The sequence below is a fragment of the Chelonoidis abingdonii genome, chromosome 1 (assembly GCF_003597395.2).
Source record: "Chelonoidis abingdonii isolate Lonesome George chromosome 1, CheloAbing_2.0, whole genome shotgun sequence".
Lineage (NCBI taxonomy): Eukaryota > Metazoa > Chordata > Testudines > Testudinidae > Chelonoidis > Chelonoidis abingdonii.
In genome coordinates this window covers 309791694-309816055 of record NC_133769.1, presented here as the reverse complement: position 1 = coordinate 309816055, position 24362 = coordinate 309791694, and the positions used below count along the sequence as shown (strand labels likewise).

The window sequence follows — 24362 nt, the reverse complement described above, 5'->3', positions numbered from 1 at the left end:
AAGAAATACTTGAGTCAAATTCAAGTTATTGGGCCCCACACAGGGGTAACTGGGTGAGGATCTACAGCCTGTGATATACAGTAATGTAATGTAATGTATATTAGACTAGGTCATCTAATTGTCCCTTCTTGCTTTAAATTCTAAGAATTCACAAATTAACTAAAGCAATTGTAAGGAGATGATATTGAAGGATATAATATCAACATAAAAACACGATTCTCATGTGTATGACAAAACATCATTCTTAAGTGTTAGGGAGCTAACCAAAATATAGATGGAATTTTATCTAATTAAACTTATTATCAATTTAGACTAAGGTGATTAATGTGAGGAAAATACTACTTTCATCAAGCAACTGAGGGAGAATCTCAGAGGATTAACAAATAATACTTAAAACACAATTATCTTTCACTCTGCATAATGCTACTCAAAAATTCACAGTGCTATTCTTACAACTCGTTTTCTCAGTACTCAGGAGCAAGGCAGTAGCATTAAAAGAAAAATCAGCAGAACAGCTGCTCTTTATTTGACAGATGAGACTCATGGGGACAAGCCGCAATAAAAATGAAGTTTTTCTGTTCATGCTCTGATAAAAACTAACACAGCCCTTGTGAGTAAAATTGATGTTTCATTGTAGGTAATTGAATTAATGTTTCATGGTTTCTCCTGAAACACCCATCTCCCATTGACAATATTAACATGTACTCCACTTCACACATTAGATGTCTGAATACTGACACAACTTCCTAATAAGTATACTAGTATTACTTTAGGAAGCAATGGTTATTTGATGCACAAACAAGTTTAATATTGTTGGCCATTCCTATCTGACAGAAATGTTTATCGGCCATGAAATCAGCAAATGCAAACTACCACAAAGTTAGGTTAAGCTTCCTCTCTTTTTGCAATGAAAACTGAAATAACAAGGAGGTTCAACTCTGCACATGCTGTTTTAAATAAAGGTCTACATATTTATTTTTCAATACTGTGGTTCTGATATGCAACCCTCCATTATTTTAAGAGCAGAATTTGTGGAAGTACAAATTCAGCACAAGTTTCTGTATATGAATCAGACTTCTTAGAAAAATAAATGAAAGCATGTTATTTCTTTTCTAACATAAGAGACTCTTTGGCTTGTCCACCCTCAAATAATTAAACTCAGCCCATTTCTGTTCATGTATGGCAATGGGGAGCTTCAGCACATGGTACAACCCCATTCTAAAAGTAATTCCTAATCACAAACAATTAATTAATTAACAATATAAATAAAACAAAATTCTAAGTTTCATTCTTTATTATAATTAAACTTTAAATGTAATGGTCATAAAAATTTCCAGCCTTAGAGCCTGAAATCCACTCAGAAAGAGGCTCAGCACAGGCAGCAGGAACAGATACTTCCCATATTAGCCCTTCTTTGTTCTCTAACCCTAATTTAAAAGGAACCACCTACACAGACCAAGTTCAGCCTCCATACCCATTCAATCCTTCAAAACCGTAGCCTCTCTGGTAAGCGTACACTTATTGCTGTTAATGCCAATTTCAGTAAAGTTTTGGTTCCCTCTTTAAAATATATTAAAAACAATACAGCTCTAGCACATAAAATCAGGTTTCTGTTATATAGTTATGATGTCCTAGTAAGGATATCAAAGTAGATGAATATGGCCCAGAGTCAAAAGAGCACCTTCTGGATTCTTAGCATGTCATCTGCCCAAATACCACATAGGGAAACAAGGGTTTGGAAAGATACCCACATAGAAAAAAATTAAGTTAGGATTGTGATTGTTGCACCCATTAACTAGCATTAACAGAATACTATCGTTCAAAAAAAAAAAAAAAAAGGCCAGAAATTCAAGATATTAACAATTATGGTTCTAGCATCATATTAAACTCAATCGCCTCCTACCTATGAATTAAAAACTATCAGCAGGTTCCATCTGAAACTAAAATCTGTCCTGTTAAGAACACGAATTCCAACAGATTATCTTGAATTGTCACATATAAACCTGCACTGATTTTTTCAACCTATATCAGATCCAGGAAGGCTTCATTCTGCTGTTTCTCAGGAAGGTGTCAAAACAACAGAACAGAACCATATGATGCCTCAAAGAAGTTATAAACTTTGTAAAAACAACAGTCAAAGCTTACAGCACTGAGCCCCACTTTCAGGCCTCACACTTGTTTCAAGAGTCACTATGGTAGCAGATGAAGTTCAAAATAGCTCCTATCAAGAGATATATATGACAAAGACCAAGAAGTCTTTTTTCCCAAAAAAAGTGGAGGGTGTATATGTGCATCAGAATCAGGCTAATAATGGAAACTGTCTAACCAGTTTAACTCTGAAGCCACTACTTTGGCTTCATAAAAAAAGTAATAGTCTATAGAGTTTTAAAGAATTTTACTCTGTATTAACTTACTTGTCTGAGATTCGTATTCCTTTGTATCTTCCTCTTTTTCTTCTTCTTTGGATTCATCCAATTCCTTACTATATTCTGTGGGGGACTGGTTCACTTGTTCTTCAGTATGAGCATTCTGTTCATCCACAACTGCATAGCGGGAGGAAAAATAGTTAAAATTTCTTCAGAGAAAATATGCATATGTAAAGCTTCTGTAGAAAATTAACATCCTACTACTGTAGCACTAATTTAGGACATACAGATATTAAGAAAAGGACTGTTCTGCCTAATCAGTTCAAGAGCAGTTTAGCAATCCTCTGTCAGTGACAATGGAATAATTAAACTGAGAGGTGATTCACCACCATATCGATAACAATACTTTAAAAATGGAACTCTGTGACAGTTTGGCAAAGCTTCCTGCTAATAATTTTCAGTACTTTTCTTTCTGAAGGAGAAGAGTTACAAAAGTAAACAAAACATATTACATCAGAAATCCCATCTAGCCCAGTTAAATGCTATATAGTTGGGTCAAATTTTCTAATATCACTGTATTTTCCAAGAATATATTTTGGGTCTAATTTTCAAAATTACAGGCACATAACTGTATGCTTAATTTGTGCATGCAATCAGGTATAGTGTCTGAGCACACTTAAGGCTAGTTATGTGCCACCTGGATTCACAAATACCACAGTAATTGTGAGACTCAGTGCAAAGCAGGTGCATAGCTACAAGAACATTTTTGTAAAACTGACTAATTTTGAAAACAAACGTTTTCTGTTTTACTTTTGAATAAATGAAACTCTGAATTATATTTCTAAAATGTAGCCTATCTATGCTATGAGGAACCTGAAGAGAACACTCGGACACTGTCACGTCCTATCCATTTTGTAGTAAACATTTGCTGATATATAAAATATGAAGCTACACATTTAATCAGAAAAATAGGAACACAGAATATATGTGCAACACAGGTAAATTAACACTACTGTTGAAAGCACTATGGAGCCTGATTTCCCAGCCACTGCATGCAAGCTACTCCATCTGATACCTATGGAAGCTGCACACATGTAGCACCTGGAGAAGTAGGTCCCTGACTCCTGGTGATCAACTATGCAATCTTATTGCTACTTTCACCCAATTTTGGCATTGAATTTCTTCATTCTTAAAGAAAAATATTCCTTTAAGCTAAATTACACCATAAGACTTTTCTATAAGAAAATAAATCCAGTAACTGGAAATGTAAAAAGTCATTTTAGTGCAAGATTAAGAAAAAAAATTTAAAAAACAAAACCCAAAGCATGTGTGCTTGTAATCGTCTCAGGAATTCAGACCAACATGACAAAAGGAGCAAAGAAAGTGGTACTTGGTAGGGCAGGTGTCGGCAACCTCAGGCACAGAGCTCACCAAGGTAAGCACCCTGGCGGGCTGGGCCAGTTTGTTTACCTGCTGCGCCAGCAGGTTTGGCTGATCGCGGTTTCCACTGGCAGGAGTTCGCTGTCCCAGGCCAATGGGGGCTACGGGAAGCGGCACGGGCGAGGTATGTGATGGCCATGGCTTCCTGTCGCTCCCATTGGCCTGGGACTGTGAACCACAGCCAGTGGGAGCCGCGATTGGCCGAACCTGCTGACGCGGCAGGTAAACAAACTGGCCCAGCCCGCCAGGGTGCTTACCCTGGCAAGCTGCGTGCCAGAGGTTGCTGACCCCTGTGGTAGGGATTTCATACATTGTTGAGTACATCTCCACTAGCTACTCCCTTTGGCAGCAAACAAATGTCATGTTAAAGACTCCATCTTGTCCAGCAGATAGCCCAGGATTGAATATGGTATAAAGATACAGACAGATATATATAGGATAGGCAGTATTCTAACACATGGCATGTCTTGCCAGATTGTTATAAGCTATTATCTCCTGAATTTATGTAAGAATATGGGAATCAATTATTAACAACAGAACTTTATGCTAGCAGAAACAGGGACACTCTACGGTTAACAAGCAAACCCTTGTTGATGTGCACCTTTTTCTGCCTGTTCAATGATTTGCCTCACTGCCTTCTTTAAACTGTTTGCCCGCAGCATTAACTGTTCTCTTGGTTTGAAGATTTTCTGAGTAGAAGACTTTGCAATGTTCTCTGTTAACTGTTCCTTGCTTTCAGACAAGGATTCTTCACTTGAAAACTCCTCAACTTCTTCCTCTACAATGGGGGGAGTGAGCCGTGGTAGGATGGGAGTAGCCTGAGCTTCGGTGTGAAGAGCCTGGAGCAACAGGTCTAGCTTCTCATTTAATTCTGAACACTAACAAAGTTACAAATACAAACAAAAAGAAAAAAAAATCACTTGTCAATTCAAAAGTTAACTACCAGCTTGTCTAAAATCTAAACCGGGGTAATAATTTGTCTGATGCAGGATATTTTTTGTATTCTTCATCAAACACTACTTGAATAGTTTTATATTTTGCTTAAGCATACAGTGAAGAAAAAATATCAGAGACTGAAATAGAAAGGCATCATTGTACAATAACACAGTCAACAGAGCAAATATTCTTTTTTCTGCAATGTAATTATTTTCTCTCAAATCAGACTCTTAATTTCCTTACCCACTCTAGATCATGGGTCTGTGATTTCAACCTGGCCCACTATATGTACTATTGTCCCCCTCCTTCAGCTGGTTACTTTTTCTTCACAATCTCATTGTTTTATTGCAATTAACTGTATCCCTTTCAGAGAGAAGTCAATTCCTACAGCAGTATATTTCTGTGAATGTCTTGGTTGTAGCAATGCATTTTACTCACTTTCCTAATATATGCCTAGGACAGCAGTTCTCAAATGGTGGGTCAGGATCCCATAGTAGGTCACAACCCCATTTTAATGTGGTCACCAAAGCTGTCTTAGACTTGCTAGGGGCCAGGGCTGAAGCCCGAGCCCCACCGCCCAGGGCTACAGCTGAAGCCCAAGGCTCATGTTACAGCCCCCCTGCCTGGAGCTGAAGCCCTTGGGCTTTAGCCTCCCTGCCCAGGAGAGTGGGGTTTGGGTTTGGGCCTTGCCCCCGCTTCCCGCTCTCCCTCCCCCCAGGGGCAGCAGGGCTCTGTTAGGCTCAGGCTTCAGTCCCCCATCCTGGGGTCTTGTAGTAATGTTTGTTGTCAGAAGGGGTCATGGTGCAATTAAGTTTGAGAACCCCTGGGTTAGGATATATACTCTCTATTAACTGAAAAGTAATTTTCAACTGATAAGCTTTTCAACCACATCAAGTGTCCATTATTTAGTCTCACCAAAAGAAGGCTGTGGGGAAGATATGATTGCTGTTTATAAATACATCAGAAGGATAAATACCAGGGAGAGAGAGGAATTATTTAAGTTAAGCACCAATGTGGCCACAAGAACAAATGGATGTAAATTGGCCATCAACAAGTTTAGACTTGAAATTAGACAAAGCTTTCTAAACATCAGAGGAGTGAAGTTCTGGAAGAGCATTTCAAGGGCTGCAGTGGGGGCAAGAAACCTAACTGGCTTCAAGACTGAGCTTGGTAAGTTTATGGAGGGATGGTATGTTGAGACTGCCTACAACGGCATGTAGCTGATCTGCGACGGGTAGCAGCTAATATGTCTAATGGTGGTGATGGGACACTAGATGGGTAGGTCTCTGAGTCAGGACAGAGAATTCTTTCCCAGGTGTCTGGCTGGTGAGTCTTGCCCACATGCTCAGGGTCTAACTGATTGCTATATTTGGGATTGGGAAGGAATCTTCTCCTGGGTCAGATTGGCAGAGAACATGCAGCATGGAGCCTGGGTCACTTGCATGTTTAAAATAGTGCAAATGGTAGATTCTCTGTAACTTGGCATCTTTAAATCGTGATTTGAGGATCTCAGTAACTCAACCAGAGGTTAAGGGTGTATTACATGAGAGGATACACGAGATTCTGTGGCCTGCAATGTGCAGGAGGTCAAACTAGATGATCTTGTCGGTCCCTTCTGACCTTAAAGTCTATGAGTCTTGTTTTTATTTTGTGGAATGGGAAAGACAAAAAGTTCATCTCTAGTAAATTTAACAGATTGTTTTCTAGTGTAAAGTTCCTTCTTTTAATGGAAAGAAAAACAACTTATAGCCACTGACCTCATTAAGAATAGGGTCAGGTCTCCTGAACTACTTTTGAATTAGAATATCCAGTCCCCCTAAATTAATTTAATTTTCATTAAATTGTAAAAACCTATTAGTAGCTGGAAAAAAACATGTTAAGAAAACTTCTTACTTTAATGGCCATGGTATCAGCCTCCTCTGCATTTTCCATTGTTTTTTCATAGGTCTTCCCTATTTTGGATACGAAGTCCTTTACGGTTTCACATAATACCCTTTGGATAAAAAAGGGAGTCATATAAAAAGAAATGAACTGGATGTATCTATTAATATTGATTATTGGATGTATTTTTTAATTACTAACATATTGTTGGTTTTCTTATTACAATTCTACCAAACGCAAAGAGAACTCCCATGCCTCTTTTGCATGAGAACATTAAGAAAAACTTATAGCCAAAGTTTTAAAATCATACACTTCACATGTAGGAGTGGACGACCATTAAAATTATAGCCATTAGTCTACAGTGTATATACAACTGTAGACCATTCTGGTTGTAAAGGGGACACCATGACATAATTTTTAAAAGTAGATTTTATATTTTCTTTTTAAGTATCCAGTGCCTTTTGGTGCACATTGGTTCCCTACCCCTTCCTTCCGTTTTCCCTTTTATTTCTAACTTAGATGACATTAATGTGGTCATTTTTATTTACTGCTTTGTTTGCATACCTTTTATTACCAGTATCATCAACCATACCAACAGAGTTGATAACAACTCACGCTCCCTATACCGACTTAGGCCAATCTGCAAATCATTCCACGTGGGCAGACCCTTGCACTCATGCAGATTTCAGTGAGACTCTACATGGGTACAGAAGTCTATACCGCGGCAGCACCCACCTCTCGAGAGTAACCCCTGTCGGTGGTTCTCAGGTGGTTTTCCAGCAGCTCAGCCCTCTGGCTGAGTCACACACACTGTGTATGTGTATCATAACAGACCCCTTCTGGGGTATACAGTCCACAAGGGGCCTGTCTCAGCAGCCCTTGGCTGGTGTCTCTCTAGCCCTCTTTGGGCTCAGTCTTTAAGTAATCTGGCCCTGGTATGGGTCCATACTCCCAGAGCTTCCTTTCTGGAGACACTACCTTCCTGTGGCCCTCCCCAGGCTCAGTCCTTACTCAGTCCCAGCAGACAACCAGGAGCTCCTTTGTTGCTCCCCCGGTCCCTGCCCACATTGAGCTCTCTGTGGTCCTGCTGCTCTTTCAGACAGACAGGAACACAGTCCTCTCTTCTCCAGCTCCAGCCAACAATTGACTGCTGCTGTCTTCTGCAGCTCCTTTTATATGGCCCTGCTGGGCCCTAATTGGCTGCTTCCCTGCAACCACTCTAGGCTGCTTGGAGGCCTTCTCTTCTGCTCCTTCCTAGCTTAGGCCTAATCCACCCCATCACAGGGTCCATTTACAGAGTTCTCAATGCAGGATCGAGACCTTTGAGACACATGCTATCCTGAGATAAATCTGTCCAAATGACAATGACGACAGTGAACTTTCACTAGTGTAAATGAGAGCAAAATCTGGCTTTTGTTGCCTACTCTGAACATGCAGAATAAATTTATGTGTTGGGCTTGCATGAATACTTCCTGTTGTTAATTGTGTATAGTTTCAATTTGCAATGAATAAATGGTGGATTTTAAAAAGAGCGTCAACAATTAAAATCCAGAGTTCTGATCATCTGGCACAGACAGGGCCGGCGCTTTCATTTAGGTGACTTAGGCAGTCGCCTAGGGCGCCAGCATTATGGGGGGGGGGGGCAGGCGGCTCCGGTGGAGCTGCCGCAGTTTACTCAGAGGCTCTACTGGTCTCGCGCTCCGGTGGACCTGCCGCAGCATTTCTGCAGACGGTCTGCTGGTCCCGCGGCTCCGGTGGACCTGCCGCAGCATGCCTGTGGCAGCTCCACCAGATGCCGGAACCCGAAGCGGACGGCGAAATGGCGGCGCCTAGGGCACAAGAAACCCTGGCGCTGGTCCTGGGCACAGATAAAAATTACAGTGCAGTACGTAGACCATCCTGATACAAACTGCATTGTAATAACTGCTTTTCTTAGATGGAAAAAACTGTAACGACAGAGGCATACAATCTTGGCTTTTGTCAGTCTTTGGCGCTGCCAAATGAAAGGCCCCTTTATAGTTGAGGGAGTCAATAAGCAAGTGACAGGGGGATCCCAGTGGTATATAGTTGTATTAGGTTTTCAAAAAAGCCTTTGACAAGAACCCCTCATCAAAGCCTCTTGAGGCAAGAGTAACTTCAGTGTAAGAGGGAGGTTCTCTCATGGATTGTAACGTCGGTTAAAGATAGGAAAAGGGTAGGAATAATGTCAGCTTTTCAGAATGGAGAGAGGGTAAATAGCGGTGTCCGCATGGCGTCGGTACTGGTACGAGTCCTATTCAACATTCAGAATGATCGGGGAAAAAGGTGTAAACAGGAGGTGCAAAATTGCAGATGATACAAACTCTCAGACAGGTAAGTCCAAGGGCAGACTGCAAAGACTAGAAAAGGATCTCTCAAAACTGGGTGACTGGTAACAAATGGCAGATGAAATTCAGTGTTGATAAATGCAAAGTAATGCACATCAGAAAACAATCCCAACTATACATATAAAATGATGGTCTAAATTATCTGATACCACTCAAGAAAGAGATCTTGGCGTCATTGGGATGGTTCTCTGAAAACATCCACTCAATATGCAGTGGCAATCAAAAAAGCAAACAGAATGTTGGAATCATTAAGAAAGGTATAGATAATAAAACAAACAATATAATAGTGTCTCTGTATAAATCCATGTATGCCCACATCTTGACTACTGCAGGCAGATGTGGTTGCCCCTTCTCAAAAGAATATATTGGAATTGGAAAAGGTTCAGAAAAGGGCAACAAAAATTATTAGGGGTATGGAACAGCTTCCATATGAGGAGAGATTAATAAGACTAGGACTTTTCATTTTAGAAAAGAGATGACTAAGGGGGGATATGCTAGAGGTCTATAAAATCATGACTGGTGTGGCGAAAGTAAATAAGGAAGTGTTATTTACTCCTCATAACACAAGAACTAGGGGTCACCAAATGAAATTAATAGGCAGCAGGTTTAAAACAAAGGGAAGAATTTTTTCACACAACATACAGTCGACCTGTGGAACTCAGCAAGGTAAAATGGAACACTATGATTTCATATGGGATTCATGGTTTCTAGAGAGATGAGCCCTCATATATAGAGATGTTCAAATTTGGAATCAAAATTCTGTGGCTTGAGCCCACATTTAATTATTCCATATAGCTGCAGACTCCTACTTCCACACTGGTTATGTGTGTGCGTCTAATAGACTGGATGTGAACAAAAAGAACCCTGTAAGTAAACCAGATCTCTTATATGCAGAAGTAAAAATATGGTTTACATCTTAACTCAGTCTTAAGTAACTAATGTCTTAAGTAACTAAGTGATTTTTGCATTACATGATCTTTAAGATTTTTGTGTGATTGATATGTTTAAATTACATTAACACATACAACATAATTATACAATACAACATAATTATAGAAATAAACCAACTGTACTTTACAACATGTAATTCAGGATACTGTTAGGCCAAACTAGCTGATCAAGAGTCAGAAGGAATTTGAGCTTACTGGAAAGGTTATAATGTTCATATATGTAGATGGAACACTGGGATTTATCCCACACACTATATATCAAAATCATCAACTCACTTGGCAGATGATATGATAACTGAATGTTGATCAGAATTGAGGATTTTTGTGAGATGAGCAGCAACTGAATCCTCATAAGCAGATATCTGAAAATGCAGCAAAAATGAGTCTTCATATTCCACCCGTGTTAGCATTTAACACAAAGCGGTAATTATCTTCCCAGATAAGTGGGATTACTTCCAACATATTAGATCTACACTTAGTGCAGAAAGGTCAGATGCCTCCCCTTAACTGCAATTTAATATTCAAAATCAGTGACTGTGAGATGTTGAATTAAGAGTTCTATCTTTTCTGGATAAAAAATGAGTAATAGCTATTTCTGTGCTAAAAATCCAATTAAAGGTTTCTTCGAAGTTATCACCCTCCATAGCCAACATCATCCTATTTTTCCAGATGACTATCTGAACAAATTTCAGATCTGTAATAGTCAGAAACTTTTTTCCAGAAAAAAGTGAATAATACCCTGCAACTAAATCAATGAGTGGGAATAAATCATAGTTTTAGGGCCAGCTTCTGAAATCCTTATTAATACTGAATAGTACCTCATTCCACAAGCTGTCCCACTGAAGTGAATAGGGTGAGCAGTGGAGTATGGGCTACTAAACTGGTATAATACTATCAAAGCCTAGACATTAGTGAATAAACCATTCGTGACAAGATTCTGCTTGGCCTTTATGTAGATGCATGCAGGGAAGAGCATAGAGATGTCCCCTGCCCCCTGCTTGCACAGTCTGTGTAAGGATCACACAAACCTGCACACCCTATGCTCAGGGAGGCATCATGGACCAGGACCATGTCCATAGCCCTCACCCTGCACCAGCATGTAGGAGCAGCAAGCTATAACTTTATAGGATCTGATTTTTCTCTGAGCACCAGAGAACCATTCTGCCTCTTGACACTCTCTCTAGGGTGGTGCAGCTCCATGCTGTCCCTAATGGTAGGCAGTCCATATCAGGTATGGATCTAACCCTTAGTTTAAAATCTAAGTTCTGGTTCAAAATGACTGCGTGTTCTTGAAATTTAAAGATTAGTGACTTGGGTTTCCATTCATGACATGGAATAAGCAGAAATATTATTTCTTTTTTCCTTTATCCACCCACCTTAGCTCCAGAGATCTGATATGAAAGCATTTTTAGTTTTAAAGAGAAAATAAATAAAATGTAGCATAGAAGAACAACACTGATGTCTGAGCTCCCAATGTGTCTCAAATGAAATGATTATGATGACAATGAGTGTGAGTGTCAATATCTACCATTTTAAATCAATGCTGCAATCTGGTACAACACAATGTAAGATTAGTCTATTTGTCTCCACTGTTTCAAAGACTTAAAATTCAGTTTAACCCAAACCAAACCATACAGAAAATATTAATATGCAGGGGAGTGGGGGTGAGGTGAAGGCAGTTCAAGGTGCCCAAAAGAAAACGATCCTTTATAATTCAAGATAATTACAGTTAGCAAAATGGCCTATGGTATCTATTCTCTAAATACTAAGATTACAAGTATTCTACAACTAGTTTCTTTAGCTTTAATTGGAACTAAATTTAACAATTTCGTAGAAAGATATAATGGAATATTCCATACATATTCTTTTTCTTAACTGTAGAAGATGATGTATTTGAAGGCACTGACCGTTCTACAAAATGGTAGAAGAATACATAATCTCTGCAGTACATTACTGACATCTATCCACTGGGGACAGAGTTGTGTGGTAAAGGACCATAGGTGTGGGAAATACAAGTGCTCCGCTCCTGGCCCCCGGCTGCTGTCAGTCCGATGCCCAGGGTCCCCTGGCTGCTGCCAGCCCTGCACATAGGGCTCTGCTTCCATCCCCAGCCTTGGCCCCCTTACTCCTGTCCATGTGCCCCCCTCACAGAGCCACGACCCTGCTCCTGGCCACAGCTTTGGGGGGTGGGGGGACGAGGTAAAAAGTTTGGGGACCACTGGCTTTCAGCACCCCCACTGTAAAAACTGTTTCAGCACCACTGCAAAGGACAGTAGAATTTCTGCTGTTGGGACCCCAGCCCCTCTGAATCTCAATTATCTAATGAACTCCCAGCATTTAACAACTCCTGACTATCCAAATAGGTTTGGTAATGTTTGAATAGTTAAATTAATCAGGGACCTACTAATTAATTTCTGCTTCTCAAGTATTCTTAAGTTAAGATTGATAGCTACATGAAATCTTGCAGGAGGGTGATATTTTTCCATTTCCAGACATAACTACATTTTTTTGCCACATGAATTTAATCACAACACTTCATTCCACCCCCAGATTGATGCTACAATGGCAGCGAGGTAGGCAGCTAGTTTGAAAGCTGTATTAGGTTATTCCACCAGTCCAGCAATTATTTGGAGACGTCTGAATGGACAAAAACGGGAGAGAAGAACATGAAGTCCTGTAAGACACATTCATTGGGTCCAAAATGCCTTTATTCTTGTCAAGAAAGCAAATTCCTTCCCAAAAAACCCTCTCATTTCATTTTCCCCAAATTCAAGATATATTAGTAAATGTTTGCTTTTACAAGAAAATTCTTGCATTGTTGGTATGAGTTCTTTCTGATCACTCACCTCTCTCTTTTTTGGAAAAATAATATGAAATATTTTAACCAAGAAATGGAAACATTATTATATTATATACTTATGACATGAACTAGATGTGACTTAAAGAGCAATTGAAGAGACTTATTTCTTGTATCACTTCTCAGGTCTTGGCTATACTGGCGCTTAACACTGCTGCAACTTTCTCGCTCAGAGGTGTGAAAAAACACACCCGAGCGCAGCAAGTTACAGCGCTGCAAAGCGCCAGTGTAAACACTGCCCCATGTAAACACTGCACGATGAGGTGGAGTACCTGCAGCATTGGGAGAGCTCTCTCCCAGCGCTGGTGCTGCGACCACACTTGCACTTCAAAGCGCTGCCATGGGACCACTCCCGCGGCAGCGCTGTATGGGTGCAAGTGTAGCCATACCCTCAGAACTGTTTTTGTTATTTTTTCAGTGCTGTCACTCAAACAGCTAAATGTATGCAAAATAAAGTCTCACCTGACATTCCTCAGATTCCTCTTCTGGAGTAACTGGAAGAATAGAAGGCTTTGATGGTAATTTCAGTTCATATGACATTATACTCCATCTGAAGGAAATAGAAGCAGCAGCTTTTGAAGTTTTCCAAATTATCAGATTCTTCTAAGAACATCCACAAAACAAATACTTCCACTTGTCAACGGAAAGAAAATTCAGTGACCATTTACTAAATAATCACACACATAAGGGGTCTTTCCTGGGGTTTTCGGCCTCAGAAAGGATTTCACCCTGAGTATGCCAAACAACAAAAACTCTTATTAGAAAGTTAGTGGGAGTTATGAATTTGTAATATGTACATACATACACACACGTGTGCAAAACACATACACACACCAATAAACAATAGGGTATGATGTCTTCATTAGATTGTTAGCACAGTCATTTTGTTTTTTAAATTCAAAGATCTTCCTTTGCTAGCTAAATGAACACAGCTGCCATGCAGCTTTCATGCAAAACAAGGAACAGGGAGAATAGTTGTTTTTGGACCAAGTAAGTCTTAACAAAACTGTGAAAATGAACTCAACTGGTAATGGGGTTTGTTAATGTGCTACCTTTTAAACTGTTTAAACAACAAAAACAACAACAAATTAAACCTCTGAGAAAGAGTTTTAGACCATTAGAAACCTGGGCAGGTATTTCTGAAATTTGTCACAAATATACACACACACACTTATATTTTTACCTGTCCAGCATTTTAGTGCTGGCTCGTTCTAACTTTTCCAAAATCTGAGGAAGTTGTGTGTCGTCATCACATGACCCTCCCCAACCAAGGACACGGGCAAGATCATTTCCAGTACCAAGAGGAAGCACTCCCAGCTGACACTGGAATACAGCAAAAGAACACATCTTTTATTGCAAATAAAAGAACTGGAAGCATGAATTAACATAGGGGTGGACAAACTTTTTGGCCTGAAGGCCGCATATGGGTGGGGAAATTGCATGCAGGGCCACAAATATAGGGCTGGGGAAGGGGGTTGGGGTACAATGTGCAGGAAGGGGCTCAGGGAAGGGGGTTGGGGCAGAGGAGGGGTGCGGGATGTATGAGGGGGCTCAGGGAAAGGGGTTGGGGTGCACAGTGTGGGAAGGGGCTCAGGGCAGTGGTGCAGGAGGGGTGCGGAGTGCGGGAGGGGGCTCAGGGCAGGGGGTTAAGGTGCAGGAGGATTGTAGTGAAGGCAGTTCAAGTGTGCCCAAAAAGAAAACGATCCTATAATTTCAAGAAATTACAGTTAGCAATGGCCTATGGTATCTATTCTTAAATACTAAGATTACAAGTATTCTACAACTAGTTTCTTTAGCTAATTGCGACACTAAATTTAACAATTTCGTAGAAAAGATATAATTGAATATCCATACATATTCTTTTTTAACTGTAGAAGATGATGTATTTGATAGGCACTGACCGGTTCTACAAAATGGTAGAAGAAACATAATCTCTGCAGTACATACTGACATCTATCCACTGGGGACAGAGTTGTGTGTAAAGGACCATAGGTGTGGAAATACAAGTGCTCCGCTCCGGCCCCCGGCTGCTGTCATCCCGATGCCCAGGGTCCCCTGCTGCTGCCAGCCCTGCACATAGGCTCGCTTCCCATCCCAGCCTTGCCCCCTTACTCCGTCCATGTGCCCCCCTCACAGAGCCACGACTCCGGCTTCCTGGCCACGCTTTGGGGGTGGGGGACGAGGTAAAAGTTTGGGACCACTGGCTTCAGCACCCCACACTGTAAAACTGTTTCAGCACCACTGCAAAGGACAGTATGAATTTCCTGCTGTTGGGACCCCAGCCCCTCTGAATCTCAATTATCTAATGAACTCCCCATTTAAAACTCCTGACATATCCAAATAGGTTGGTAATGTTTGAATAGTAAAATAATCAGGACCTACATAATTAATTTCTGCTTCTCAGGTATTCTTAAGTTAAGATTGATAGCTACATGAAATCCTTGCAGGAGGGTGTATATTTTTCTACATTCTCAGACATAACTACATTTAGCCACATTGAATTTAATCACAACACTCATTCCACCCCGCAGATGATGCTACAATGGCAGCGAGGTAGCAGCTAGTTTGAAAGCTGTATTAGTGTTTATTCCACCAGTCCACAGCAATTATTTGGAGACGTCTGAATGGACAAAAACGGGAGAGAAGAATATGAAGTCCTGTAAAGACACATTCATTTGGGTCCAAAATGCCCTTTATTCTGCAATGAAGCAAATTCCTTCCCAAAAACCCTCCTCATTTCATTTTCCCCAAATTTCAAGATATATATAGTAAATGTTTGCTTTTACAAGAAAATCTGCATTGTTTATGAGTTCTTTCTGATCACTCACCTCTCTACTTTTTTGAAAAATAAATACTTAAATTCTTTAACTCAAGAAATGGAAAAGTATATATTATATTACTTAGAACATGAACTAGACTGTACTTAAAGAGCAATTGAAGAGACTTATTTCTTGTATCACTTCTCAGGTCTTGGCTAATACTTGGCGCTTAACACTGCTGCAACTTCTCGTCTCAAGAGGTGTTGAAAAACAACCCAGGCACGGCAGCAAGTTACAGCGCGACATAAGCGCCACGTGTAAACACTGCCCATGTAAACGACCCATGGCAGCGGATCGAGCGTGGAGCTACCTCAGCATTGAGAGTCGACGTGCTCGCCCGCTGGTGCCTGCGACCACACTTGCACTTCAATGCGCTGCCATGGGACCAACTCCCGCGGCAGCGCTGTATGGGTGCAAGTTTGCCATACCCACAGAACTGTTTTGTTATTTTTCAGGCTGTCCACTCAAACATCTAAATGTATGCAATAATAAAGTTCTCACCTTGACATTCCATCAGATTCCTCTTCTGGGAGTTAACTGGTAAGAATAGAAGGCTTTGATTGGTAATTTCATTCAATGAATTAACTCCCATCTGAAGAAATAGAAGCAGCAGCTTTGAAGTTTTCCAAATTATCAATTCTTCTAAGAACATCCACAAAAACAAATTACTTCCACTTGTCAACGGAAAGAAAATCAGTGACCATTTAGCTAAATAATCACACACATAAGGTTCTTTCCTGGGTTTACGGCCTCAGAAAGATTTCACCCTGAGTATGCCAAACACAAAAACTCTTATTAGAAAGTTATGTGGGAGTATGAACTTTGTAATATGTACATACATACAACACACGTGTGCAAAACACATACACACCACCAATAAACAATAGGTATGATTCTTCATTAGATTGTTAGCAACAGTCATTTTGTTTTTTAAATTCAAAGATCTTCCTTTGCTAGCTAAATGACAACAGAGCTCCATGCAGCTTTCATGCAAACAAGGAACAGGAGAATAGTTGTTTTTTGACCAAGTAAGTCTTAACAAAACTGTGAAAATGAACTCAACTGGTAATGGGGTTTGTTAATGTGCTACCTTTTAAACTGTAAACAACAAAACAACAACAAATTAACCTCTCTGAGAAAGAGTTTTAGACCCATTAGAAACCTGGGCAGGTATTCAAATTTTGTCAAATAGAACACACACACACTTATATTTTTACCTGTCCAGCATTTTAGTGCTGGCTCGTTCTAACTTTCCAAAATCTGAGGAAAGTTGTGTCGTCATCACATGACCCTCCCCAACCAAGACACGGGCAAGATCATTTCCAGTACCAAGAGGAAGCACTCCCAGCTGACACTGGAAACAGCAAAAGATACACATCTTTTATTGCAAATAAAAGAACTGGAAGCATGAAACTTAACATAGGGGTGGACAAACTTTTGGCCTGAAGGCCGCATATGGTGGGGAAATCGGCATGCAGGCCACAAATATAGGGCTGGAGAAGGGGTTGGTACAATGTGCAGAGGGGCTCAGGAAGGGGGTTGGGGCAGAGGAGGGGTGCGGGATGTATGAGGGGGCTCAGGGAAAGGGTTGGGGTGCACAGTGTGGAAGGGGCTCAGGGCAGTGGTCAGAGAGGGTGTGCGGAGTGCGGGAGGGGCTCCTAGGGCAGGGGGTAAGGTGCCAGGAGGCATGTAGTGTGCGGCAGGGGGTTTGGAGATGCAGGGAGGGAGTTGCAGTGCAGGGTGCAGGCTTACCTGGAGGGCTCTGGGGTGGCAGTGCACCTATCCGGCTTGCCCTGCCCTGTCCCTATCTCCTGCGCCGCTCTGCTTGTGATGTGCCCCTAGGGAAGGGAGGCAGAGGCTCCACACGCTGCCCTGTTGCCTGTGGGTACCTCCCCCGATGCTCCCATTGGCCATAGTTCCAGTTCCCAGAGTGGAGGAGGGCCTTGCGGCGCCACGGGGGTGCAATATTCCGCGGCAGTCAAAGCCTAGGTGGATCCAGCTATAGGCCAATAGTTTCTCCACCCCTGAACTAACACAAATGTTTACCTTTCAAGAAGCAAATGTTAATTTTATAGCTGATTACTAATTCAACTGTGGGTCAAATCTTATGGTCCTTATTCAGTTCAAATTTCCCACCGACTTCAGTGGGAGTGTAGATTAAGTAAGGACTACAGGATTTGGCCCTCTGCCTACCTACCTACCTGTGCGAAAAAAGTAAAAAGTAGGTACATACACTTGCCTGTTGGTGCAAGTTGAGTTATCAATTTCTGACAAAACCCAACCAACGCTTCCATCTCCACCACATACAAGAATCCGGAAATTGTCAAACTTCTGAAATAACCGCAAACGAAGGGAAAATGCAGCTGGTTAGAATGCATGCCAGTCATGATATATTTCCCCGTCTGAACCTTAGATCCAAAAAATGGGGTACCAGCATGAATTACTCTAAGCTTAATTACCAGCTTTGATCTGATAAGCTGCCACCACCCAAAAATATAGTGTTTTGGGCACACTGGTCCCCCCAAAAACCTTCCTGGACCCCAAGACCCAAATTCCTTGAGTTCTCATCAAATGGGGAATAAACCATTTCCCTTCCCTCTCCTTCTTCCTCCCAGACTTTCCCGCCCTGTACACTAGGAGATCACCGTGATTCAAACTCCTTGAATCACAACACAGAGAAATCAGGTTTTTTCTTCCTCTTCTCCCCCCCCCCTCCCCGCCCGGCTTTTCCTCCCTGGGTTATCCTGAGAGAGAGACAGATTCAAGCTTCGTGAATCTAAACACAGAGGAAATTCACCTTTCCTCCCCCACTCTCCTTCCCTCTCCCACCACTTCCCTGGTGAGTACAGACTCAGTTCCTTTGAGCTTTAACAAGGAAAAAATTAATCAGGTCTAAAGAGAAAAGTTTAACAAAGAAAGAAGAGTAAATAATCACTGCAAATTCAAGATGAATATATATAGGGTCTTCAGCTTATAGACACTAGGAGGAAGTCCCCCCCACCTCCCGCAGCACAAATATCATCAAAATCCATCCAGCAAAATACACATTGCAAATACAGAAAACAATCAAAAGACTATAACTGCTTTTCTACTTAATACTCACTATTCTGAATATATAGAACTTGTAGCAGAGAGATTGCAAGAAACTTGTGTTGACGTCTGGTCCCTTTTCAGGACCAGAGAGAACACGCAAAAACCAAAAACACAAACAAAGGCTCCTCCACTGAGATTTGAAAGTTATCTTGTCTCCTGATTGGTCCTCTGGTCTGGTGTTGCAAGTCACTGTTTGTTAACCCTTTACAGTGAAAGAGACTTAACCCTTAGCTATCTGTTTATGACAATGCCATTCATGATATTTCAATGAAAATGCTGTGTTACAGTACATAGGTCCTGCCTTGCTTTTGTAATAATAGGATAGATAAGTCAACTACTACACCATATGTAACTACACTTTATCTGTTACAAATATTCACCTACCCTATATTCTCGAAATAACATGCAGAATTTAATGAAAAATTCCCTTAAGATCTCATGCACAGTTCTCAGTTTTTCAAAAATATGAGGTTTGTTAGAATACTGACCAAACCATAGAGTCCATGCTCTGAGAATGCCATCAAAGTCAAGATGTTTGAGGCACCATTGCAGTCAATGTGAGTTTGCACCAGTAAAGGTTAAGCATGACTGCAATGTGTGGTCCAGAATGGTGGATGGGTGTGACAGTCCAGTCCCTGCCAACTTGTGACTTCTTCTAAACCAGTGAAAATTAATTCACTATACATAGATAGTGATCATGGGAATTAACAAGGCAAAAGAGCGAATATATTTCGATTACTGGATCTGCAAGAACAATGTCTTGTTCTACTCATAGACTTTACTTGTCCCTCCAGTTCCTTCAGTCTCCAAATTTCGCAATGATACTGTGATGGGCAAGTCCAAGAGGCTAGTATAAGACTGAGAAACCAGTAAATGTAAGCCAGGCTTAAAACAAATCCCTAGTATCCTCTGGTAACCAAATTGGCAGTGCCCAGGTAACAAAGGCACTGAGCCAATTAAGGTCTTTCTAGAAGACAGTAAAAGACTAGCTACTTTAATTAGACACCTCAGCCAAATCAAGTCTAGCCTAAATCAGTCACCTGGTTTAAAAAGACTCACTCCTAGTTCAGCAGGGAGGAGCCAAGAAAGGAGCGTGTCGTAGGACTGGAGCAAGAAGGAAGGAATCTGAGAGTGATAAGCGTGTACTGCTGAGAGAATTTGATGAGAACAAGCGTTTATCAGACATCGGAGGAAGGCCTGTGTAAGAGATAAAGAAAGGGTGTTGAGGAGCCCTATGGGGTAAAGTAGCCCAGGGAGTTGTAGCTGTCATGCAGCTGTTACAGGAGGCACTATAGACAGCTGCGATCCACAGGGCCCTGGGCTGGAACCCGGAGTAGAGGGCAGGCCCGGGTTTCCCCCAAACCTCCCAACTCCTGATCAGACACAGGAGGAACTGACCCAGACTGTGGGTTCCACAAGAGGGGAAGATCACTGAGGTGAACAAATCTGCCAATAAGCGCAGAACCCACCAAGGTAAAGGAGGAACTTTATCACAATACAATATTCTCCTTAGGTGATAAAGAAAAGGAGGACAGAGGAGACAGAGAACAGAGAGGTGAGACTAAGAGGAAAGGAAAAGAAGACATGAAGAAATAGAGATCAAAGAGGAGAAGAGAGCAGGAATGGGAAAACTAAGAGAAAATAAGAGGAGAAATACTAAAAAAAAATACTGATTCTTTAAATGATAAAAATACGGCTGTGCATTTTTATGTATATTATTTTCCAGAACATGTATCATCTTAGCATTATTTCTAAAAGAAACACATAATGTGAATGTCAGATTTTTGAAGTGTTTTATGACATTTCTAATGAAAATATTGAATCTTGTATAATAGGCAGATGTATATTCAAAACAAGACAGAATATTACTCATCTCAAACAGTGTTTGGAATCACAAAGCTGATGCCAAAATGATATTTGCCATCCCAGGAACAGAAATAATCCTCTAGAAGTACACTGTACAGAGAATACGATTTTGCCTTTCAAATAGCTGAAAACAGGAAGTTATCAGCATCATCTGATAGACTAGGTTCCACAGACCTCAGTTTGGGAATCACTGCCAAAGTCAATCACCACCCAACTTTAGTACTGTGTCAAGTATTTAAACCAAGGTGCTTTTGAGATACAACTTTACAAAAAACCCAGACTTTTAGAAAAATTAAGATACATTTTTCAAACTTTCATATCTCAAAAATGGCTTATCCAATTCAATTGAAGCTTCCTCTCTTTTTCCTCTGGCAAGAGCCTGCATGTGAAATATTAGGTGGAAAGGATGTTTTTTATGTTAAGTCTGGATCTAAATAAGGGTTATGCAGGAGAGTGAGTTACAGATACAGATATAAATATAAATATAGATACATGCATTTTTTTATTTGGGGGCATTTTAAAATTTTTATCATACAAACATAGCTCTGCGCTTAAGTGCTGGAACTAGGGGTTCTAGAAGTCTTGAAGTGGTTTCTATTATATACAGGGTTTACAGTTCCGTTCAATGGTTCTCAGCACTCCCACTACAGAAACTGTTGCAGTACCCCTGGTTCTGCATCTCTACAAATGTAAAATCAATATATTCACTTGGTGTTACCTGACCTGAATAGGATATTTAATCACAAAGCAATATTTGCATTTGTGACCTAAACTGTAACCAGCAGCGTATTATCGCCTAGGCCAACAAGGCCTAGGCCTAGGGCGGCAAATTTGCAGGGATGCTCATGACCCCTCCCCAACTCTGCCCCTACTCCAAATCCCAGGCCCGCCTCCTCCCCCAGGCGCGCTGCACTTCCCTCCTTCCACCTCCCTCGTAGGCTTGCCGCATGAAAGCGCTGGGAGGGAGGGAGAAGCGAATAGCGGCACTTGGAGGAGGCAGAGCAGAGGTGAGCTGGGACGCGCGGGGAGTAACCTGGGGGAGCCGGGAACCACTCCCTGCCCCAGCTCACCTCTGCTCCACTGCTGCCATCCCCCGAGCATGCTGCAACGCCCCTTCTCCTCCTTCCCTCCCAGACTTGCCCCACGAAAGCGCTTGGAGGAATCAGAGCAGGGGTGAGCTGGGGCCTGCGGGTGCAGGGAGTGACTCTTGGAGGGGGGAGGGAACCACTCCCTGCCCCAGCTCACCTCCACTCCACCACTGCCATCTCCCGAGTGCGCCACAACTCTCCTTCTCCTCCGTCCCCCCAAGGCTTACCGTGGGGGAGCAGAGGTGAGCTGGGGGGGGGGGGGGGGACAATTTTTTGAGGGCCTAGGGGCGCCAAATTTGTTAATCCGCCACTGACTGTAACCTGAATGTAGGTCTCCAGTGGTGAAAAGCTAATGTCCTTAACCAACCACATGATTTCCAAAATTCTAAGGGCAAGTCTGCACTACAGTGCTACATCGGGGCAGCTGCACTGATGCAGCAGCACTGCTGTAGCATGTCTGGTGAAGATGTGTTACGCCAATGAGAGCGCGTTCTCCTGTCAGCATAATTACTACACTGCAGTGACAAGCAGAAACTATGTTGCAAGAGAGCATCCCCTGCTGACATAGTGCTGGTGTAAACAACGCGAAACTTGTGTTGCTCATGGGGGGCCTTTTTCACACCCTGGAGTGACGTAAGTTAGAGCAACTTAACCAGTAGTGTAAACCTGCCCTAAATCTTTGTTAGAATATTATTCTAAAGCTATTTTAAGACATTACAGAAATATTTACACATACATATTTCTATGTACAGATATTCACAATGAGCTGCCAATCATAGCTGAACTGTATGTTGAAAACACACACAAACATAAGAACACATTTCTTTCAGCTGTGTATAATGCCCTGATTCAGGAAAGCACTTAAGCATATGCTTAATTGCCTTCCTAAATCAAGGCCTCACTAGGTATGTCTACATAGCCTGTGGCAGATCAGCCCCCTCCCTGGACTTCAGAGCCCAAGCTCCAGCCCCAGCCACAACTTCAAAGTGCTGTCTATACAGATATTTTTAGAACACTAGCATGAGCTCCACAAGCCCCACTGCTGCAGGCTGTATAGACGTAACTGTAGAGACCACAGTCTGGAGCTAGCCAAAAGTCGATGAAAAATATGAATGCATTTTTAATTTCAAGTGAATCTTTTTTAAAAATAAATAAAATCCTACACACCCTCAGAACTGATAATGAAGTTATAGGTGACTGGTGTTTTAAATTACGGAGGTTAATAGGAAAGCAAATATCAGAGATTTGTAAAAAATACTATAATTAGGGGACAACTGAGTCACCTTTGTACTCAATTCCCTTTGAAAAGGCTTGCTCAAGATTGCAAAGTTCATTACCCTAAATGAGGTCCTCCATTCATTAAATCAAACACCTGAGCTGGATTTAGCGACTGTTTGAATCGACGAAGAAACTTTACTCCCTGATTGTCTCCACTCTTTGAGTTAACAAAAACTAAAAGAGGACTGGCACAGGATGGCGGGCATGTGGCTTTCCAAAATCCTGTGAACAAATTAGAAAGAATGAAAAAAATAAGATCTTTATATATGAACACATTCAAGAGAAATCACAAGAAAGGAAAGAAAAATGGATGAAAGGACAAAAGAGATGCAATCATATGATGCATAATGCAAAAAATGAACTGAGTATTAGCCTCAAGGAGAATAGCATTGTTATATTAAAACTACTACAAAATTTACTACTTTGCTTTTTGTCTCCCAGATTTTTATCGGAAATGTTGTCTAAATTTAGCAAAACACAAAAGAAAATAGCTTTATTTTCCACAGCAAAAAGGTGGGTTGATGGAATGTTTCAATTTTTTCCAGCATACATCACCATAACATCAAATACACTTTCCAGATATAAACCATATTTTTTTCTGACTTGTTGTTTTTAAAAGCTTCTATCAAGTTGCACCACACTGCAGTAGTGTTGAACTGAGTCCTCCAATTTACAAAAGTTCCCATTCCCACCAAATTTAAGAAGCCCCATACATTTCCACTAAATGTTATATTGTTAAATTACACCCAACTGAGACTTTGGTTGAAAACTTCTATTTCAGACTGAATTTGTACAGCTGAGTTATAATGAAAGGACTGAATAACACACTCTTATGGTCTGAGCCAAAGCTTACTGAAGTCTTTGCAAGACTTTCAATTGTCTTCAATGGGCTTTGGGTCAGGACTTTAGTAAACAGTGCTAATGGACAGTGTTGTCATGAAAGTCACATTCATTGAGGGCCCAATGGGAGTTATGGATGCTCAGCACCACTTTGAATCAGGCCATATGTGACCAGGTTTTGACTCTTATTTCAGGCAAGAATAAAGTAGTTATCTCTTTCTAATTGTCTAAAAACAAATCTGAAAGCTAAAACTCTTATCAGTTCTGATGAATTAGAAAAAATTGACTTTGAAAATGTAAGAAGTTTAATATAATTCCACTTTCTATTAATGCATAATTTAAAACAATATTTTTTTTACTGATAAGCAATCTAATTGCACTAATAATGAAAGCAATCTTCTTAGCATGAATAATAAATAGCAGTAATTTCACTACTTCAACCAAAGACTTTAGACAGTAAGTTCACACAGTCAGTGAACATCTCCAGTATTCACAGTCATTTATATCAATCCCACACAAAACAAAAAAAAGTGCCTAACTTATAAGCAAGGTAGTTGGGTTGCATATGCCACCAACACAAAC

At 41.1% G+C, this 24362-nt stretch overlaps 1 protein-coding gene across 1 annotated transcript in view; it reads right to left on the bottom strand.

The window, feature by feature from the left end:
* DGKH (diacylglycerol kinase eta) overlaps window positions 1–24362 on the bottom strand; it is a 276676-nt gene that overhangs the window by 54046 nt on the left and 198268 nt on the right. The window contains 9 exon segments of the mRNA XM_075061569.1: window positions 2415–2543; window positions 4408–4684; window positions 6636–6735; window positions 10216–10301; window positions 13259–13346; window positions 13980–14119; window positions 17849–17874; window positions 17877–17963; window positions 23001–23162. Coding sequence (XP_074917670.1) covers window positions 2415–2543; window positions 4408–4684; window positions 6636–6735; window positions 10216–10301; window positions 13259–13346; window positions 13980–14119; window positions 17849–17874; window positions 17877–17963; window positions 23001–23162 — 1095 coding nt within the window.